Source organism: Petromyzon marinus, chromosome 77 (genome assembly GCF_048934315.1).
Source record: "Petromyzon marinus isolate PM22_M1 ecotype Great Lakes invasive population chromosome 77, UKy_Petmar_22M1.pri1.0, whole genome shotgun sequence".
NCBI classification, from domain to species: Eukaryota; Metazoa; Chordata; class Hyperoartia; order Petromyzontiformes; family Petromyzontidae; genus Petromyzon; species Petromyzon marinus.
The window spans coordinates 4,298,960-4,316,589 of NC_133743.1; the positions used below are offsets into that span (position 1 = coordinate 4,298,960).

General features: G+C 49.1%; 1 protein-coding gene across 1 annotated transcript; it reads left to right on the forward strand.

Moving 5' to 3' along the window:
* The first annotated feature begins 48 nt into the window (after nt 1–48).
* Nucleotides 49–8,597, forward strand: ODR4 (odr-4 GPCR localization factor homolog). The gene is made up of 4 exons (XM_032979801.2): nt 49–547; nt 3,158–4,522; nt 7,506–7,668; nt 8,362–8,597. The coding sequence occupies exons 2-4, from the start codon at nt 3,164–3,166 to the stop codon at nt 8,478–8,480; spliced, it is 1,641 nt and encodes a 546-aa protein (XP_032835692.2). The 5' UTR covers nt 49–547; nt 3,158–3,163; the 3' UTR covers nt 8,481–8,597.
* Nucleotides 8,598–17,630: the final 9,033 nt, after the last annotated feature.

The following is a 17,630-nucleotide window of genomic DNA, read 5'->3' on the forward strand; positions in this document are numbered from 1 at the left end:
GCGAATCGCCGAAATCGATCCACTCCGCACCTCGCCCCCACCCGCGATGTTTGCGATCACTCCGCCCATCGGGCGCGCAGATTAGTCCCCCCCTCTCCTGATCTCTATGATTTTTTTCATCAAAGAGATCAGCACTACTTTTTGGGGCCGATTTGGTAAAGAATCGAAAATTTAGACACCGCAGTTTTCGATTAAATTGATCGATTCCTCACAACAAACGGTAAGGGTATGGCTAACGATTCAGCATCGGTGAATCGGTGAATCGTTAGACTTTGCATTTGAATTTACGCGAAAGGTAGGAAAATCGACACCGAGACGATCCGATTTAAACTGCGTTCGACTAACGATATCGATCCGCGTCCATGGAATGTAATAGCAAATTCGGGAATCGACACCGTTCAGCAGGTAGCACCGTAATATCGATTAACAGCGCTCAATTTCAATTGGGAATCGATTAATAAGTGTTGGGGATGGAATCGATTCCTCCACGTGTGGCTTGCTCCGCTCCAGCTGCTGGCCCAGGAGCAGAGACAGCAGCACCCTGCAGGTGACACAAAGACAAAAAGATAAAAAGCCCGCACCGTGTAGCTGTTAGCGAGCACCTATGAAGGCCGGAACGGTACACAAGGGGGTGGGTGGCCAGCACCACGCCCGACCGCCTTTGTCTCCCTAGTGGCGATGTTTACTACACACCGCTACACCAGGTACTCATTTGAGGCTGAGTCGACCTAGGGGAGGCCCGGGACCGGTTCAGATAATCGTCACCGGTGTTGGCCGTGACGGGGAATCGAACCCGGGTCGCCAGGTTCATAGCGCAGCGTAGCGCTAACAGCTACACTATCACTGTGTGTGTGTGTCACTGTGTGTGTGTGTCACTGTGTGTGTGTCACACTGTGTGTGTGTCACACTGTGTGTGTCATACTGTGTGTGTCATACTGTGTGTGTGTCACACTGTGTGTGTGTGTCACACTGTGTGTCACACTGTGTGTCACACTGTGTCACTGTGTGTCACTGTGTGTGTCACACTGTGTGTCACTGTGTGTGTGTCACTGTGTGTCACTGTGTGTGTGTCACACTGTGTCACTGTGTGTCACTGTGTGTGTGTCACTGTGTGTGTGTCACACTGTGTCACTGTGTGTCACTGTGTGTGTGTCACTGTGTGTGTGTCACACTGTGTCACTGTGTGTCACTGTGTGTGTGTCACTGTGTGTGTGTCACTGTGTGTGTGTCACACTGTGTGTCACTGTGTGTCACTGTGTGTGTGTCACTGTGTGTGTGTCACACTGTGTCTCACTGTGTGTCACTGTGTGTCACTGTGTGTGTGTCACTGTGTGTGTGTCACACTGTGTGTCACTGTGTGTGTGTCACACTGTGTGTCACTGTGTGTGTGTCACACTGTGTCACTGTGTGTGTGTCACACTGTGTGTCACTGTGTGTGTCACACTGTGTGTCACTGTGTGTGTCACACTGTGTGTCACTGTGTGTGTGTCACACTGTGTGTCACTGTGTGTGTGTTACACTGTGTGTCACTGTGTGTGTCACACTGTGTGTCACTGTGTGTGTGTCACTGTGTGTGTGTCACTGTGTGTGTGTCACACTGTGTGTCGCACTGTGTGTGTCACTGTGTGTGTCACTGTGTGTGTGTCACACTGTGTGTCGCACTGTGTGTCGCACTGTGTGTGTCACTGTGTGTGCGTCACTGTGTGTGTCACTGTGTATGTGTCACACTGTGTGTGTCACTGTGTGTCACACTGTGTGTCACTGTGTGTGTGTCACACTTTGTGTGTCACTGTGTGTCACTGTGTGTGTGTCACTGTGTGTGTCACTGTGTGTGTCACACTGTGTGTGTGTGTGTGTCACACACACACACAGTGATAGTGTAGCTGTTAGCGCTACGCTGCGCTATGAACCTGGCGACCCGGCTTCGATTCCCGCTCACGGCCAACACCACCAGTGACGATTATCGGAACCGGTCCCGGGCCTCCCCTAGGTCGACTAAGCCTCAAATGAGTACCTGGTGCGGTGTGTAAACATTGCCACTAGGGAGACAAAGGCGGTCGGGCGTGGTGCTGGCTACCCACCCCCTCGTGTACCGTTACGGCCTTCATAGGTGCTCGCTAACAGCACTTGCCCCTACAGTCTGTTAAGGCTATACGGGGGATCTTTGGCTTTGTCACACTGTGTGTGTGTCACTGTGTGTGTGTCACACTGTGTGTGTGTGACACACTGTGTGTGTGTGTGCTGTGCCCACCATCATGAATGTCCTTAATGATTGGACTCCAAAAGCATGAAAATCAACCCAGAGCCCAGGGCTATTGATGGTATCGTAGGCCTTGACCAGGTCAATAAAGCAGAGATATAGGTCCTGTTGGATTCCCTATGCCTCTGCTGTAGCTTAGTTTGATATCTTTCACGTGGTCTTGTGGTAATTAAATTGAAGATAGAGAGGTTGCGCTGAGAGATTGAACTGCGGTATTGTGACATGGGAGGGCGATGTGTTTCTGGTCGCTATTGCAGACACGCCACTTGCCCTTCAGAGGAACACTTTTCAATAAAAAAAAATTCCGTTTCACAAACCCCTCCACCCCCCTGGTGCGCTCAGCTATTGTGCAGTCACCCCAACTTCTCCGGAGGACGGAACACAACGTGGAGTAAATCTACTCATCAGCGACTCCGAACTTTTATTATTCTTGTTGTCTCTTTAGCTGGACCTGTCTATCCCCCCTCACAAGGATTCATGACTGAGTGAGGAGAGGGGACTGGGCGGACCGGCTACAATAAGCGGCTGTTATCATAATTGTGATTTGGGCGGACTCTGTATTAAGGAATTCAGCTGCGGTGTTGTAGACGTGGGAGGGCGACGTGCTTCTGGTCGCTATTGCAGATTCGCCGCTGCCCTTCCGAGGAATGCTTTACAGTCAAGCTTTTCCATTTCACACACTGCCCCTCTGGAGCTCAGCGGTTGTGGAGTCACCCCAACTTCTCCGGAGGACAGAACACGACGTGGAGTAAATCTACTGATCGTCGGCTCCGAATTGTTGTTGTCTACCTAGCCGATCTGTCCCCCCTCGTGAGTGTTCATGACCGCGGGATGAGAGGGGACGGAGCTAAACCGGCTACACTCACACGGTAACCCCCCTCTCCCACCTACCCCTAGGCCCCGATGGCCCAGACGGCCCGGCTCTTCGTGGCCGAGGAGGCGGCCGAGCGAGCTCTGAGCTCGGCCGCCGCCACGGCCCCGGCCGAGGGCCGCACCGGCCTCCTGCTGGGCCTGGCCGGCAACTCGTCCGCCTCCTCCGCCTCGTCGCTGTCAAACCGCGACGTGGTGCTGCTGGCCGTGCCCACCCCGGCCCGCGATGACGACGAAGAGGAGGAGGAGGAGGAGGACGGGGAGCGTGCGGGCGAGGCGTGGGCGGCGGAGCACGCCCGCCTCGTCCGCCGAATGCTCCCGGGGGGCATCGCCATCCTCGGCGTTTTCCTCGCCTTCCCCGGCGGCCACGGCGGCGACACCGAGAAGCGGCAGGCCAAGCTGCGGCGGCTCCTGTTCGGGATGGAGCGTGCCCTGGCCCGGGGGCGGCCTCCACAGGGAAGAGGAGGAGACGACGACGAGGACGACGACGACGACAACGACGGCGAGGCGGACGTGAAGCACCGAGCTGCGCTGCTCGCCGTTGGCCCCAGCGGCCGCCGCTGGTGCAGCTCCTACGACGTCCGCGACGCCCAGGCGGCAGCGTCGCGCGCCGAGTGGAGGCTCCGGCCGAAGCCGCCGCAGCACCAGCAGCAGCAGCAGCAGCAGGGCGCGACGCCGCTCCTCGTCGAGCTGCGCTGCACCCTGCACCTCGAACTGCGCGCGCCGCTCTCCCCGCCCGGCGGTCGCGGTGGCGGAGCGTCGGCCGCCGGGGCCCTGCGCGCCGCGACGCGCCAGCTGGCGGGGCAGCTGCGGCGCGCCGTGTGCCTCGTGGACGGGAGGTTCCTGCGCGACGATGAGGCCATCGGCCCTGCGGACGGCGGCGGCGGCGGCGGCGGCGGCGGCGGCCGGCGGCGGCGTCTAAAGCAACAGCAGCAGCGCCCGTGCCCGCCCATCGCCGTGCGGATCCTGCTACCGCCCCCCGGGGCCGCCGCCGGGGCCGCCGCCCCCGGTGCGGGGGGGCCGTGCCCCCACGGCCTGCTGCAGATCGTCGGCTCGGCAAGCTGCCGGGCGCTCGTCAACCCCCAGCGGAGGCCGCTGCTGGCGGGGCCGGCGCTGAGGGCGCTGAAGGCAGACGCCGTGGCCTCGCTGTGGACGCGCTTCGAGCTGCTGCTGGAAGAGGAGGAGCTCGTGGGGGCGGGGCGCGAAGCCGCGGCTGTGGCCACGGCCCTGCCCCGCCGAGTCTTCGTCCCCGTGCCGGGCCTATGGGGTGCCCGCCTCTGCCACTTTGCCTTCCCCGACGAGACGGCGGCCGACTGCGCCGCAAGGGTCGGCGAGGTCCTGGGCCTGGACCTGGGACTCGCCGGGGCGGAGGAGGTGGAGGAGGCCGAGGAGGTGTGGGGACTGTTGTTGTTGTGTTTTCTGCCACTATGAATGTCCACGCGATGATGATGATGCTGCTATTAGCCACTTGGTTGAGCTGCTACCATTTGTGATGGCCGGGACGCTTCTGAAAAAGAGCTACGAAGCAACTCAGTAGTGGGGCCTCACACCTGGTAACATAAAAATAGTTTTAGTATGGGTCTCGATGAGTATGAGTCTCTGTGGGTCTCTACCAGTATGGTTCTCTGTGGGTTAGTGTGGGTCTGTATGGGTCTCTGTGGGTGTGTATTTGTCTCTGGGGGCTCTGTGGGTCTGTATGGGTCTTTGTGGGTCTGTATGGGTCTCTGTGGGTCTGTATAGGTCTTTATGGATCTTTGTGGGTCTGTATGGGTCTCTGTGGGTCTGTATGGGTCTCTGGCTCTCTATGATTATTGGTCTCTGTGGGTCTGAATGGGTCTCTATAAGTATGGGTTTCTGAATATGGATTTCTATGGGGCTCTGTGGATTTGTATGGGTCACTGAGTCTACATAAACATGCATTTAGAGCAGGGGTAGGGAATGTCCGGCCCGCGGGCTATATAAGGCCCGCGAAATCATGTGGCAGTTCCATCCATCACATTAGGGGTGAGTTAATTAAATGTTTGACCAAATATAGCAAGCTAATCTTTAAGTTGATAATTTTGTATGGCCCGCGAATGATGTTATAAATGTCCAAATGGCCCTTTGCAGAAAAAAGGTTCCCCACCCCTGGACTTCAGAGTATGTGGCTGCTCCTATAAATATCCACATGATGATGGTATTAGTCACTTGGTTGAGCCGCTATTATTTGTGATGGCCAGGTCGCTTTTGAAAATGAGCTACATAGCTCAATGGGGCCTTAACCTGGTAAAATAAAAAAAACAAATTATAATTGTGAATGTCGCAACTAGTTTAGACTATTCGGCTGCTGTAAATCTCCACGCGATAAGCCACTTCGTTGAGTTATCATTTGCAATAGCCAGGTCACTCCTGTACGTACGTATGCATGCGCGTTGAACTTCTCTTGCACCGTACGTAGCCAACTGTGCCAATCGGAGAGATGTGGTCGGGGAGCGAGTGGGTGGGTGAGTGGCTCGGTGGGCCTTCTTACCTGGTGAAAGAAAAGAAATTAAAAATAAATAATTTAATTACATCACGTTGGATAGAGACGCCACAGAGTTATTCCGGAACGTGTTGAGCGAGTGCTGGACGCAGCCACCCATTTCAAAATGTGATTTGTGACTTTGATCCTAGGCCCCGTGTCGTATCGATCTTTCAACACACTGCAATTAACCTATGACGATTCAGAAAAGTTGCTAACCACCCCACAATTACTTGCAGGAACTAATTACATTTACATATTCCCTCAAGGTCCTTAAGATCTTCCAATCTCCCAACTGCTCAGCATTCTTAAGGGTCTCTAGGGCTGCACTCTATGGGCAATCGGTGCTTTTGCTAGTGTGGCACCCACATGGTATGGAATGCCCTTTTCCGCTTTAAATCAGGGCAATCGGAGTCGGTGAGTATATTTAAGTCTTTGCTTTGAAACCCCATCTCTTTTTAAAGTGGCCTTCCCTCTCTAGTTTGGTCAGTTGCCCCCTGGTTCTGTTTTTGTTTCCTGCTTTTCATGCATTGGTGCATTGAGATCATAGGATGGAATGCCGCAGTGTGCATTTTATTTTATTATTAATGTTATTGTGCAGTTTTATTGAGGGCCTGGGACTGTAGCCTTTGCTGCCTTGCCCAAGCTTGGGAATTGGTGCACGAATGCAATTTGAAATTGAATGCGGGGACTCCTCTACTTACGAACATTCGACTTATGAACTTTCAGAGATACGATCACACCTGGTCCCGTGTGGTCCATTTGCCTGTTCGGACCGAGAGTCTTAAGTTCAACCACCCTGTGCAATAGACGGCAGTGGTGGCATTTAAATCTGCAGAACGTGAAGAACCAGTGGCATCTAAATTGGAGAATGTGACGAATCGATGGCATCTACATCTGCAGAACATGAAGAACCAGTGTGCAACGATATCTGCAGAACGTGAAGAACCAGTGGCATCTACATCTGCAGAATGTGAAGAACCAGTAGCATCTACATCTGCAGGACATGAACCAGTGGCATCTACATCTGCAGAACATGAAGAACCAGTGGCAACAACATCTACAGAACATGAAGAACCAGTGGCATCTGCAGAACGCGAAGAACCAGTGGCATCTATATCTACAGAATGTAAAGAACCAGTGGCATCGATATCTACAGAATATAAAGAACCAGTGGCATCCACATCCACATAACATGAAGAACCAGTGGCATCTACATCTACAGCAGGTTATACAACTTTTAAAGCCATTCCCCGTGTTTAGTCTACATGCCGTAACAACACATTTATATTTTGATTTAAAGCTTTCGTGACTGCAGTAATTCATATTCTTAGTTTTTTCGGTAAAGTCATGTTGAAGGGACATTTATAGTCGGCAGAAGTAAAGTTGGGACTTGCGAACAAGTCGACTTACCAACACAGACCTCTGGAACCCCACTCGTCCATAAGTAGAGGCGTCCCTGTACTGTATATACTTTATCTATTTTTAAGTATTTATTTCGCATTGAGCTGCTTACCTTTCCGACGCTTTGGCACTCCTATCGTTGTTTGGGCTGTGTCGTGTGTTGTGTATTATCTATGTGTGTTGTTCTCGTAACTTTCTTTGACATCTGCGAGACCAAAAGAGCTTTCTTTTTCGATTTAAAGCTTTCGTGACTGCAATGATTCATCTTCTTTGGTTCTTTCGGTAAAGTCACATAGAATGAGAATAAAATAATAAATTGATAAAATAATTATTGTGTTATTTTATTTTATCAATTTATTATTTTATTCTCATTCTACGTGACTTTACCGAAAGAACCAAAGAAGAAGAGCTTTCTTGCTTATCGGATTGCTCCTCCGCGGGATTAATGAACATTCCGATTCTCATTCCGAGGTGGTGGCCATGGTGGTGGAGGAGGAGGAGAAGGCCCCGGGACCCATTGTCACCGCCGATGGCGCTGATGGTGATGGGAGTGGAGGAGCGTGTGGACCGGAGGCGATGAGGAGGAGAAGGAGGAAGGAAGAGGAGGAGGAGGATGGGAGGGGTGGTGTGCGAGGTTTGTGATGTGTGCATATGTGTGTAAGTTGAACTTTAGTATAGTGCTGTAGTGTATAGTGTTGTGTGTGTAGTGTAGTGTATAATGTAGTGTGTGTGTGTAGTGATTAGTGTAGTGTATAATGTCGTGTAAAGTGCAGTGTATAGTAGTGTATAGTGTAGTCTTTATTCCATGGCTAAGCCAAATCTGCTGCTGCTGCTGTTGCGAGGATGATGAGCGGAGTTGACGTGATGATGGTTTGCTCTCCTTGATGGGATCAGCAGTGATGTAACTGTGCTTCACTTGATGTGACGAGCACTTTGTGCGTGTAAATGAGTGCGAGGAGTGGGGATTATTGGTGTAATGCACACGACCATTAGACTACAGGGCCAGCCTAACCAAGGTAATAACAAAATGTAAGTTATTTTTATTTGACCAGGTGTAAGGCCCACTGGAAAACCAACTCCGTAGATCGTTTTCAGAAGCGACCTGGCCATCACAAATGATAGCAGCTCAAACAAGTGTCTGATATCATCGTCGGAGAAAAATCCACGCGACCACGGGGAGAGAGCTAAACGCCAACTCCAAATATACAGAAGGTATAGTCAGGGTCAGGATCGAACCCACGACCTCCTTTATGCCAGGCGAAGTAGTTAACATCTCCTAGCCACCGTGACGCTCTGAGTGAAGTACTGTGGGGACCGCTCATTCCAGGTGAAGTCGGCATTGCCGGGAGGCTGTGCCGCTCACCGCCCTGGCTGGTGGTGGGCGCCGGAGTGGCCGTGGTGGCCGTGGTGCTGCTGCTGCTGCTCTACGCGGCGGTGGCCGACTGAGTGACGAGGAGGAAGAATGAATACACGGCAGCGGCGGCGGCGGTGGTGGTGGCGGTAATTTGCGTGAAATAATGAAGGGGCCGATGATGATGAATAAATAATAATGCTGAAGCGAGAGAGAGGCAGAGTGGGCTGAGTGGCGCGATGTGGGTGAGCGATGAGATTGGCAGAGCGCGGATATCAACTTTTTATTTTGTTATAAGGTGTAAGGCCCCGCTGAGCTGCTTTGTAGCTATGCTCCTTGGTTCTTTCGGTAAAGTCACGTAGCTGAAAAATAAAAAATCACGACGTTTCGGGCGCAACACAAGGGCCCGTCATGAGGTGGGACCACCACAGCTAGAAACAAAATGCTGGAATGGGCAAGAGGGCTGCAGTTAAACAAGACACTAAATAAATAACTGCAGCCCTCTTGCCCATTCCAGCAGTTGTTTCTAGCTGTGGTGGTCCCACCCGATGATGGGCACTTGTGGTGCACCCGAAACGTCGTGATTACATTTTTACTTATTTTTATTTTTCACCTACGTGACTTTACCGAAAGAACCAAAGAGTATGGATCCTTGCAGTCACGAAAACCTCAAATATAGATTGCTTTGTAGCTCTTTGTCAGCAGCGACCTGGGCCATCACGAATGATAGCAGCAGCTCAACCAAGTGGCTGATAGCATCATCATCATCATCACGTGGACCCTCATAGCAGCAGCCAAATACAGTGGTACCTCGGTATACATCGTTAATTCGTTCCAGAAGGTAGGAGGACTTATACCGAAAATGACGTCTACCAAATTAATTTTTCTCATAAGAAATACAGGGAAAGGAAATAATCCGTTCCAGAGTGTAAGAAATTATATTTGATATGGCATATTATACATTAATTGGGTTGTATTAAATAATTTAGACACTACTTATTGCTCAAATGCATACATAAATTAAAATAAATGCATAAATAAATTAAAATAAATTGAAATAAAAATAATATTTAACGTCACTTTACCTTGCTGAGAGGCGTTAAAATGACAAAAAACACATGAACATTCACAGAGAGTTATAGCAAGGGGGTTGTGCACTGAACGAGATCTACAGGCAGACTGAGGAGCGGCGCTTTGTTTCAGTCGTGAACGGGGTCTATGCGGGGACGCGGTGACTCATCCCGACCCATACAAGTTCTAGCAAGCGCGTTGTATCCCAAGCAAGGCGTCGTATTCCAAGACATTTTTTTTCTCGTCAAAACACGACGTGTACCAAATTCGACGTATTCCAAAGCGGTCGTACACCGAGGTATGACTGTACTCTAAAACGCATGACGTCGATTCTCCTCCTGATGCCGAGGGTAAATGGGCGAGGTTCAGGACTGTGGCTCACGCAGTTGCAATGGCTGCTTTGGGTACACGGTCCAAACATCCCCAGAGAGCCTGGCTGATGGAGGAGGTGTTCCAGTGACAAGCCCACGCCCACCGTCTGCAGCATCCCACGTCGGTGTTGTATATACCAATGTTTAAAATAATGATAAAATAATAGATTAATGTAATGATTAAAAGTGTAATCTTAATAGCAGCAATATTTATTTAATTATATACAATTACAGTACAACCCCTCTTAATAACCACCCCTGTTATCGTTTAATCGCTTAACGACGGACTTCCATAGAGCCAAATGTGTAGTGTATAGGAGTGTAGTGTGTAGAAGTGCAGTGTATAGTAGTATAGTCAATAGGCCTGTGTGTCTTGAGAGACAATTCTTTTGCACCTTAGCGGGTCAGCTGTAGGTTTTTGCAGCGCCTACAATAACTTAGTAGGCCAATCCTTGAGTGACGATTCTTGCCACAGCAATTGCAAGTGAATGCGGGTGGCAGCTCCAGAGGTGTTTGTTGCTTTTTCTTTATGTCGCTGCCTCTTGGTCTGCTAAGCAGTGCGGCTTTTCTCCTCGCCTCTCCTGAGGCCTGTTTTCACAGCCTGCTGCCATCTGAGTCGGTCACCGGCAGTTTGCTCCCAGTCCCCCTGGGTTGATGTCGCAGCTCTTCATGTCCTGTTTGCAGACATCTTTGAAGCGCAGGACTGGGCGACCAGTGGCCCGTGTGCATGATGCCAGCTCGCCATACAAGACAGCTTTGGGTATTCTGCCATCCTGCATGCGGCGCACGTATCCAAGCCATCTCAGGCGCCTATGACTGAGTAGAGAGTACATGCTGGGAATGATGGCCATGTTGAGGACTGAGGTGTTGGGAATGCGATCTTGCCATCTGATACCGAGGATGCGCCTGAGACAGCGGAAGTGAAATGTGTTTAGTCGATGTTCTTGATGGGCGTATGTTGCCTAGGACTCTGACCCATATAGGAGGGTGCTAATGACACAGGCCCCGGTACACTTGTAGTTTGGTGTTGAGCGTTAGGGATTTGTTCTCCCACACTCTTTTGGTCAACCTGAACATAGCTGTAGACGCCTTCCCAATGCGCTTGTCAATCTCTGTAACAAGGGACAGGTTGCAGGTGATGGTGGAACCCAAGTAGGTGAAGTCATGAACGGCTTCCAGGGTGTAGCTGCCAATGTTTATGGAAGGGGTGTCTCTGACATCCTGGCCCATGGTCTTTTGTCTTTTTCAGACTGATTGTCAGGCCAAAGTTGTTGCAGGCGTTGGCAAGCTGGTCGATGAGTGTCTGCAGACCTTGTTCTGTGCGAGTTGTCAGCGCGGCATCGTTAGCGAATAGGAGTTCTCCGATGAGGACTTTGCAGACTTTGGTTTTGGATCCGAGATGGCCACGGTTGAAGAGTTTGCCATCAGATCTTGTATGGAGAAAGACTCCCTCTTCTGCTTTCCCAAAGCAGAAGAGGGAGTGAGAAAAAGATGCCAAACAGTGTTGGGGCAAGCACGCACCCCGCCTGCTTTACACCGCTGAGTATAGGAAATGTCTCTGAGGTGGTGTCGCTGTGCTGTGTTGTTCCTTTCATGTTGTCATGGAAAGAGGAGATGACTGCCAGCAGCTTCGGTGGACAGCCGATCACTTTGAGGAGTTTGAAGAGGCCTCCCCTACTGATGAGGTCGAAGGCTTTTGTAAGATCAATGAATGCCAAGTGCAGGGGCATTCTCTGTTCTCGACATTTCTCCTGTAGCTGACGCAAGGAGAAGAGCATGTCGATCGTGGACCTTCATGCTCTGAAGCCACACTGAGTTTCAGGATACGTCCTCTCGGCTAGTATCTGTAACCTGCTAAGGACCACACGGGCAAAGGTTTACCCCACGATGCTCAGCAGGGAGATGCCGCGGTAGTTATTGCAGTCCCCGCGGTCACCCTTGTTTTTATATAGGGTGATGATGTTGGAGTCTCTCATGTCTTGAGACAATGCTCCTTCCCAGCACTGGCAGAGAAGTTTATGGAGTTTGTGAGGATGGCGAGTTTCGCACATTTAAGTATCTCAGGTGTGATGCCGTCCTGTCCCGGTGACTTGCCGCTGACGAGTGAGTTGATGTCGTTGTCAAGTTCCTTCAAGGTTGGAACATTGTCCAGTTCGTGTATCGTTGGTAGGGGCTTTACAGCAGCAAGGGCAGCTTCTGACACACCGTTGTCTCGTGAGTAGAGCTCTGAGTAGTGTTCTACCCACCTGGCCATTTGCTCTTGTTTATCAGTGATGATGGCCCGTGCTGGATTTCAGGGGGGGCAGTCCTCCTGATGTTTGGACCAAAGGCTGTCTTGATGCCTTCATACATGGCACAGATATTGCCAGAGTCAGAGGCGAGTTGGATCCTACTGCTGAGGTTCAGCCAGTAGTTGTTGGCACAGCATCTGGCGGCCGTTTGAGCTGCACTGCGGGCAGCTTTCAGAGCCCTTAATGATCCTGTACTTGGGACTTGCTTGTATTTCAGGAATGCCATGTGCTTGGCTTGGAGGATGGGTTGCAATATAGCCAGGTGTTCCTCAAACCAGTCTGTGTTTTGCCTTGTCTGCTTGCCAAAAGTATTGATGGCTGCATTGAAGATGGCGTCTCTGATGTATGCCCACTTTGTCTCCACGCTTCCATCTGGTGTGTCGTGTAGAAGCTGCTCAAGGCTGTGTTAGAATGATTGAGTGAGCTCTGGGAGGGAGATCTTGGCAGAGTTGGTGCGTAGGTAGCGCTTTTGTTTGAGGTAGTGGCATCTACATCTGTAGAACGTGAAGAACCAGTGGCATCTACATCTGTAGAACGTGAAGAACCAGTGGCATCTACATCTGCAGAACGTGAAGAACCAGTGGCATCTACATCTGCAGAACGTGAAGAACCATTAGACAACTTTTAAAGCCATTCCCCATGTTTAGTGTGCACGGCGTACACCACGTTTGGAATCAACAGGAGTAAACTTTGGACTTATGAACAAATTGACTTAGGAACAGACCTCTCGGAACCCAAGTCGTTTGTAAGTAGAGGAGCCCTGTATAGGCGACTATGTCAGATCTCCGAATATGGATCTCACCGCAGGATACAGTTGACGAAAATTGGGACGTACAATACACCAGTTCAGAAGGAATAACTCAAGGACCCCCTTCGTGATTGTAGCAAATTTAATATCAACTTCCACTGACATTCAAAAATACTTAACAGAGTGGAACTACAGTGCACGCACAAATGTGCCTACTCTTCACTTTGTACTGAACGGGTTAGGAAAGCGTCGAAGATTTATTAAATGCCACACAGCAATAGGGCTAACATCTTGGTGTAAGCGTGACGATATCCAATTCTGAAAAAATAAGAATAGTAATAGGTTTTTTCCCCTTTTTTCTGGCAACAAAACTGAAACCTTTTTACAAAAAATCATGTTTACATTAACCACAATACCTGCGGTCAGAATGCAAACAAAAAACACTGATAATGTATGCATTGTCCTTGAAATTGATTCGTCCACACCAGAGATAGCTTTCCTTAGAGCCTAGTCTAAAGGGGAAAAAAACATTATATTTTGGTACTGGCAAAGGAGGCCTTATGATGAATAAGAATAGGTTTTACCTTTCTGGCAGTAAAACAGAAGGTGTTAAGGCGTTCAACCACCAAATAGAAACACATTGCAAGCAATGAAGTACTTCATTAACCACACACAGTACTTGTGGTGAACATGCAAACAAATATTCTCTGATAATCTATGATGCATTGTCTTGAAACTGATTGGCCTTCACCAGAGACAGCCCTCTTTTGGGCCTAGTCTCACCAGTATCAGACCAGAGAACGCCAAAAGGCGAACAGGCCCCGTGTTGATACCCAATTCGTTCGCGATGATGTTGTGATATTAATAAGCTTAGACGTTTTAAATTATCCTGTACCAAACTCGGCCTACAAACCTGTACCATGGTACAGTTGAACATGGTGAGTGGTAAAGTTTAAAGTGTGTCCCATCTTCTGCCTTCTCTCTGACACGAAACAGACCTCCCAGTCCCCCACAAGGGAGTGTTGAATGCCAGGCTCGATCCACAGCTGGAGCATGCTGCGGCCCTCAAACCGACAAGCAGCGCCAGTTATTTGTCAGTCATCAGCTCTGCCACTCGCTCCCAGGGTTGTCTGCGTGCCAGGCTCGATCTGCAGCTGGAAAACGCTGTGGCCACGCTCGCCTGGTGCTCGTTGCACGTCGGGAGCTCAGGAGTGGCCTGGTTTGCGAGCCCCTGTTGTCAGTTCATTTATTTAGTATAGCTCTGTGAGCCATTCGGCTCTTGAATCGGGTGCAACCGAAAAAAACAAAAACATGAACAAGAAACATCTTAAAGTGACTACACACAACATAAAAATCCAGGAAAAAAACAGTAAAGTCTTCCAAAAAAAAGCACCGTATATCAACACTGTGTGCAAAAATCTCGGTGGGATGAAAGTTAAACAATAACAACCATATGACAATTTAGATTAAAGTTATCAGGCTAACTTTGTACTCCAACAAACAAACATGGCTAAACCAAAACGTTTTCAAAATCACCAAAATAAAGCTATAAAAGCAATGTAACAGTGATCATAGGAACTGTCATTGAAATTTAGCAATAAACGATACACATAACATGTACGACCAAACTTTGCAGCCATAGCTGGCTGCATGAGTCACTCCATAACAGCAGGAGTATCAGTAGGAGTATCAAAAAATTTCAATGCACCTTTGAAGATCAGCACACTATAATCAAAACACAAGATCATACTTTGCAGTGGTCATCCGGAGCGAAACATTTGATTTCAAGCCACTGAATAGCAGTGGTAGCTAGGGGTGTACAACTCCTCTAGAGCAGTTTTGAGTGAAGATCTCACAGGCATGTCAGCGGCGTGCTGGTAGCCTGAATGTCACAATTCTGACCACGCTCCCGGTCTCTTCGCACCTCATGTACAATGTCTGGTTGACTTGCTGACAAACAGAACTCTTCCACTCTGTAGCTTGGACAATATTTACGTGCACACTCGATATTGGTGTAGAACTCGAATCTCCACTTCGGCAAGTTGCTTTATGCCAAAACGGACGTTTTGCCAACAAATTCAACCGACTCACTCACCACCACCACCACTCGATCCCCTCCCGCACCTCCGTATAGCCCGGCTGGCTACGTAGGGTGCAAAGGTAGTTCAACATACATACCCATACTGCACCCACCACTCACCCATACACCCACCCACTCACCCACCCACTCACCACTCCCTCCCCCGCCCGCACCTCCGATTAGCCCAGGTGACTACTTACAGTGTGAGAGAAGTTCAACATACATACCCTTACACACTCACTAACTCACCCACCCACCTACTCGCCTACCCACTCCACTCCCTTCCTGCACCTCTGATTAACCCGGTTGGCTACTTTGGGTGCAAAAGGAGTTCAACATACATACCCACCCACTGACTCACCCACCTACTCACGAACTAACTCACTCCCCTCCCGCACATCCGATTAGCCCGGTTGGCGACGTGCGGTGTGAAAGAAGTTCCACGTACAGCAGTAGAAGCAGCAGCGAAATGGAGGTGGATGTGGAGTGCCCTGCTGCTACTGCTGCTGCCACAACGGGAGGCAGTTGGTGGAGCTCTGCCGCTCTTCTTCCTCTATCGAAGAAATGCAGACTACAGGGGTTTTAACGAGCCAGTCTCTATTAATATAAACGCCCAACTTTATCTGTGATGAATATGATGAACACTGCACTTCCCGTCGTTTTCATGCAGGGGGCGCTGCAAATTTCCGCGCCCCGTGCATGAACGACGGAGGCGCAGGGACAGACGTTCGATCACGTTGGCATCGATCTGCAGACGGCGGTCTTCTCGCACGGCCAGCAGCTCTACGTTGCCTTATCCCGAGCCCGCAATCCCAAACAGGTGAAAGTCCGCATCGAACCGAACCCCCAGCAAGGACATCTACTTGACGATGAGAGAAAATTCACGCGAAATGTCGTTTTCAATTAAGTCTTCCAGATGTAAAATGATATTTATGTATAAACAACTTTATCTGTCTATGATGAATATGATGAACGCTTGAGAGAGAGTGAGAGAACGAGGCGATTCGGTGTTGATTCCCAGAATCGACTTGGCCCCCACCGACACGACTTTGCCATTTGTTTTGCGACAACGAAAATTTCCCATTATCCCCGCATACGCTATCACAATCAACAGGTCGCAGGAACAGATGGTCCATTACGTTGGTAAGCACACAACTTTATCTATCCATGATGAATACTCGGCACCTGCGTCACCCCCCAACAACCTAATGTATCTATATGAGTCTCTGTATCTATGGGTCTCTATTTACATGAGAATCTCTGGGTCTCTGTTTCTGGGTGTGTCTTTGGGTCTATATGAGTCTCTGGGTATCTATAGGTCTATGTTTCCGAGTCTGTATCTATATGAGTATATGGGTATCTATGTATATGAGTCTGTATATGAGTCTCTATGGGTTTCTATGATTCTCTTCATCTATAGGAGTCTATCTATATGAGTCTACGGGAAATCTATGGGCTTTATCTAAATGAGTCTTTGAATCTCTATGGGTCTGTATCTGTATGAGTCTCTGTATCTATATGAGTGTGGACATATATATGGGCCTCTGTATCTCTATGTGTCTCTGGGTCTATATGAGTATGGATATTTATGGGTTTCTGTATCGATATAAGTCTCTATAATGTATATGGACCTCTATCTCTATGCGTCTCTGGGTCTATATGATTCTCTATAGGTATCTATTGGTTCTTTGTATCTATATGAGTCTGTCTCTATAGGAGTCTCTGTCTCTATATGAGTCTTTGAGTGTATATTGGTATCTATATCTCTGGGTATATTTGAGTCTCTATGGGTATCTATGGTTTGTATCTCTGTGTGTCTCTAGGTCTATATGATTCCCTGAGTTAGTGATGGGTATCTATGGGTCTATCTATATGAGTTTATGTAGCTATATTGGTCTCTGTGGGTATCTATGGATCTCTATCTCCGTGTGTCTGTGGTCTATATGAAAATCTATCGCTATGGGTCTCTATGTATACCTATGAGTCTCTATATCTATGGGTCTCTATATCTATGGGTCTATGGGTCTACAGTATATGGGTATCTGTTTTTCTATGGGTTATCTATGTATCTCAATGGGTCTCCATGAACCCATTGTGGTGAGAATAGTTTTTCCCCTTTTTTTATGGCAACAAAAACACCTTTTACAAATAATCATGTCTGCATTAACCACAACACTTGTGGTCAGAATGCAGACAAAAAACACACTGATAATAAATGCATTTTCTTTGAAACTGATTGGTCCACACCAGAGACAGCTTTCTTTTGAGCCTAGTCTCAAACGGTGTTAGACCAGAGGACGCCAAAAGGCGTACAACACAGACAATGCACTATCAGCGTAATGAGAGCTCGGTGAGCATCTACATCATGGGACCTCCTTTGCCAGTACCAAAATATGAGAATAGGTTTTATCCCCTTTTTTCTGGCAACAAAAAACACCTTTTACAAGGAATAATGTCTGTGGTGAGTCTCTGTGTGGTAAGTCTACGGGTCTCTTGTGTGGTGAGTCTGTGCCTCGATGTGATGAGTCTATGGGTCTCTGATGAGTCTATGGGTCTCTGATGAGTCTATGCCTCTGTGATGAGTCTATGCCTTTGTGTGATGAATCTATGTGTCTCTGGTGAGTGTATGGGTATCTGTATGCTGAGTCTATGAGTCTCCATGTGCTCGATCCTGTGGCCTACGA

Coding starts and splice junctions, on each gene's coding strand:
- ODR4 (XM_032979801.2), top strand. CDS start 3,164: ATGGCCCAGACGGCCCGGCTCTTCGTGGCCGAGGAGGCGGCCGAGCGA. Junction 4,523..7,505: donor AGGTGGAGGAGGCCGAGGAG/GTGTGGGGACTG, acceptor TCTCATTCCGAG/GTGGTGGCCATGGTGGTGGA. Junction 7,669..8,361: donor TGGGAGGGGTGGTGTGCGAG/GTTTGTGATGTG, acceptor CGCTCATTCCAG/GTGAAGTCGGCATTGCCGGG.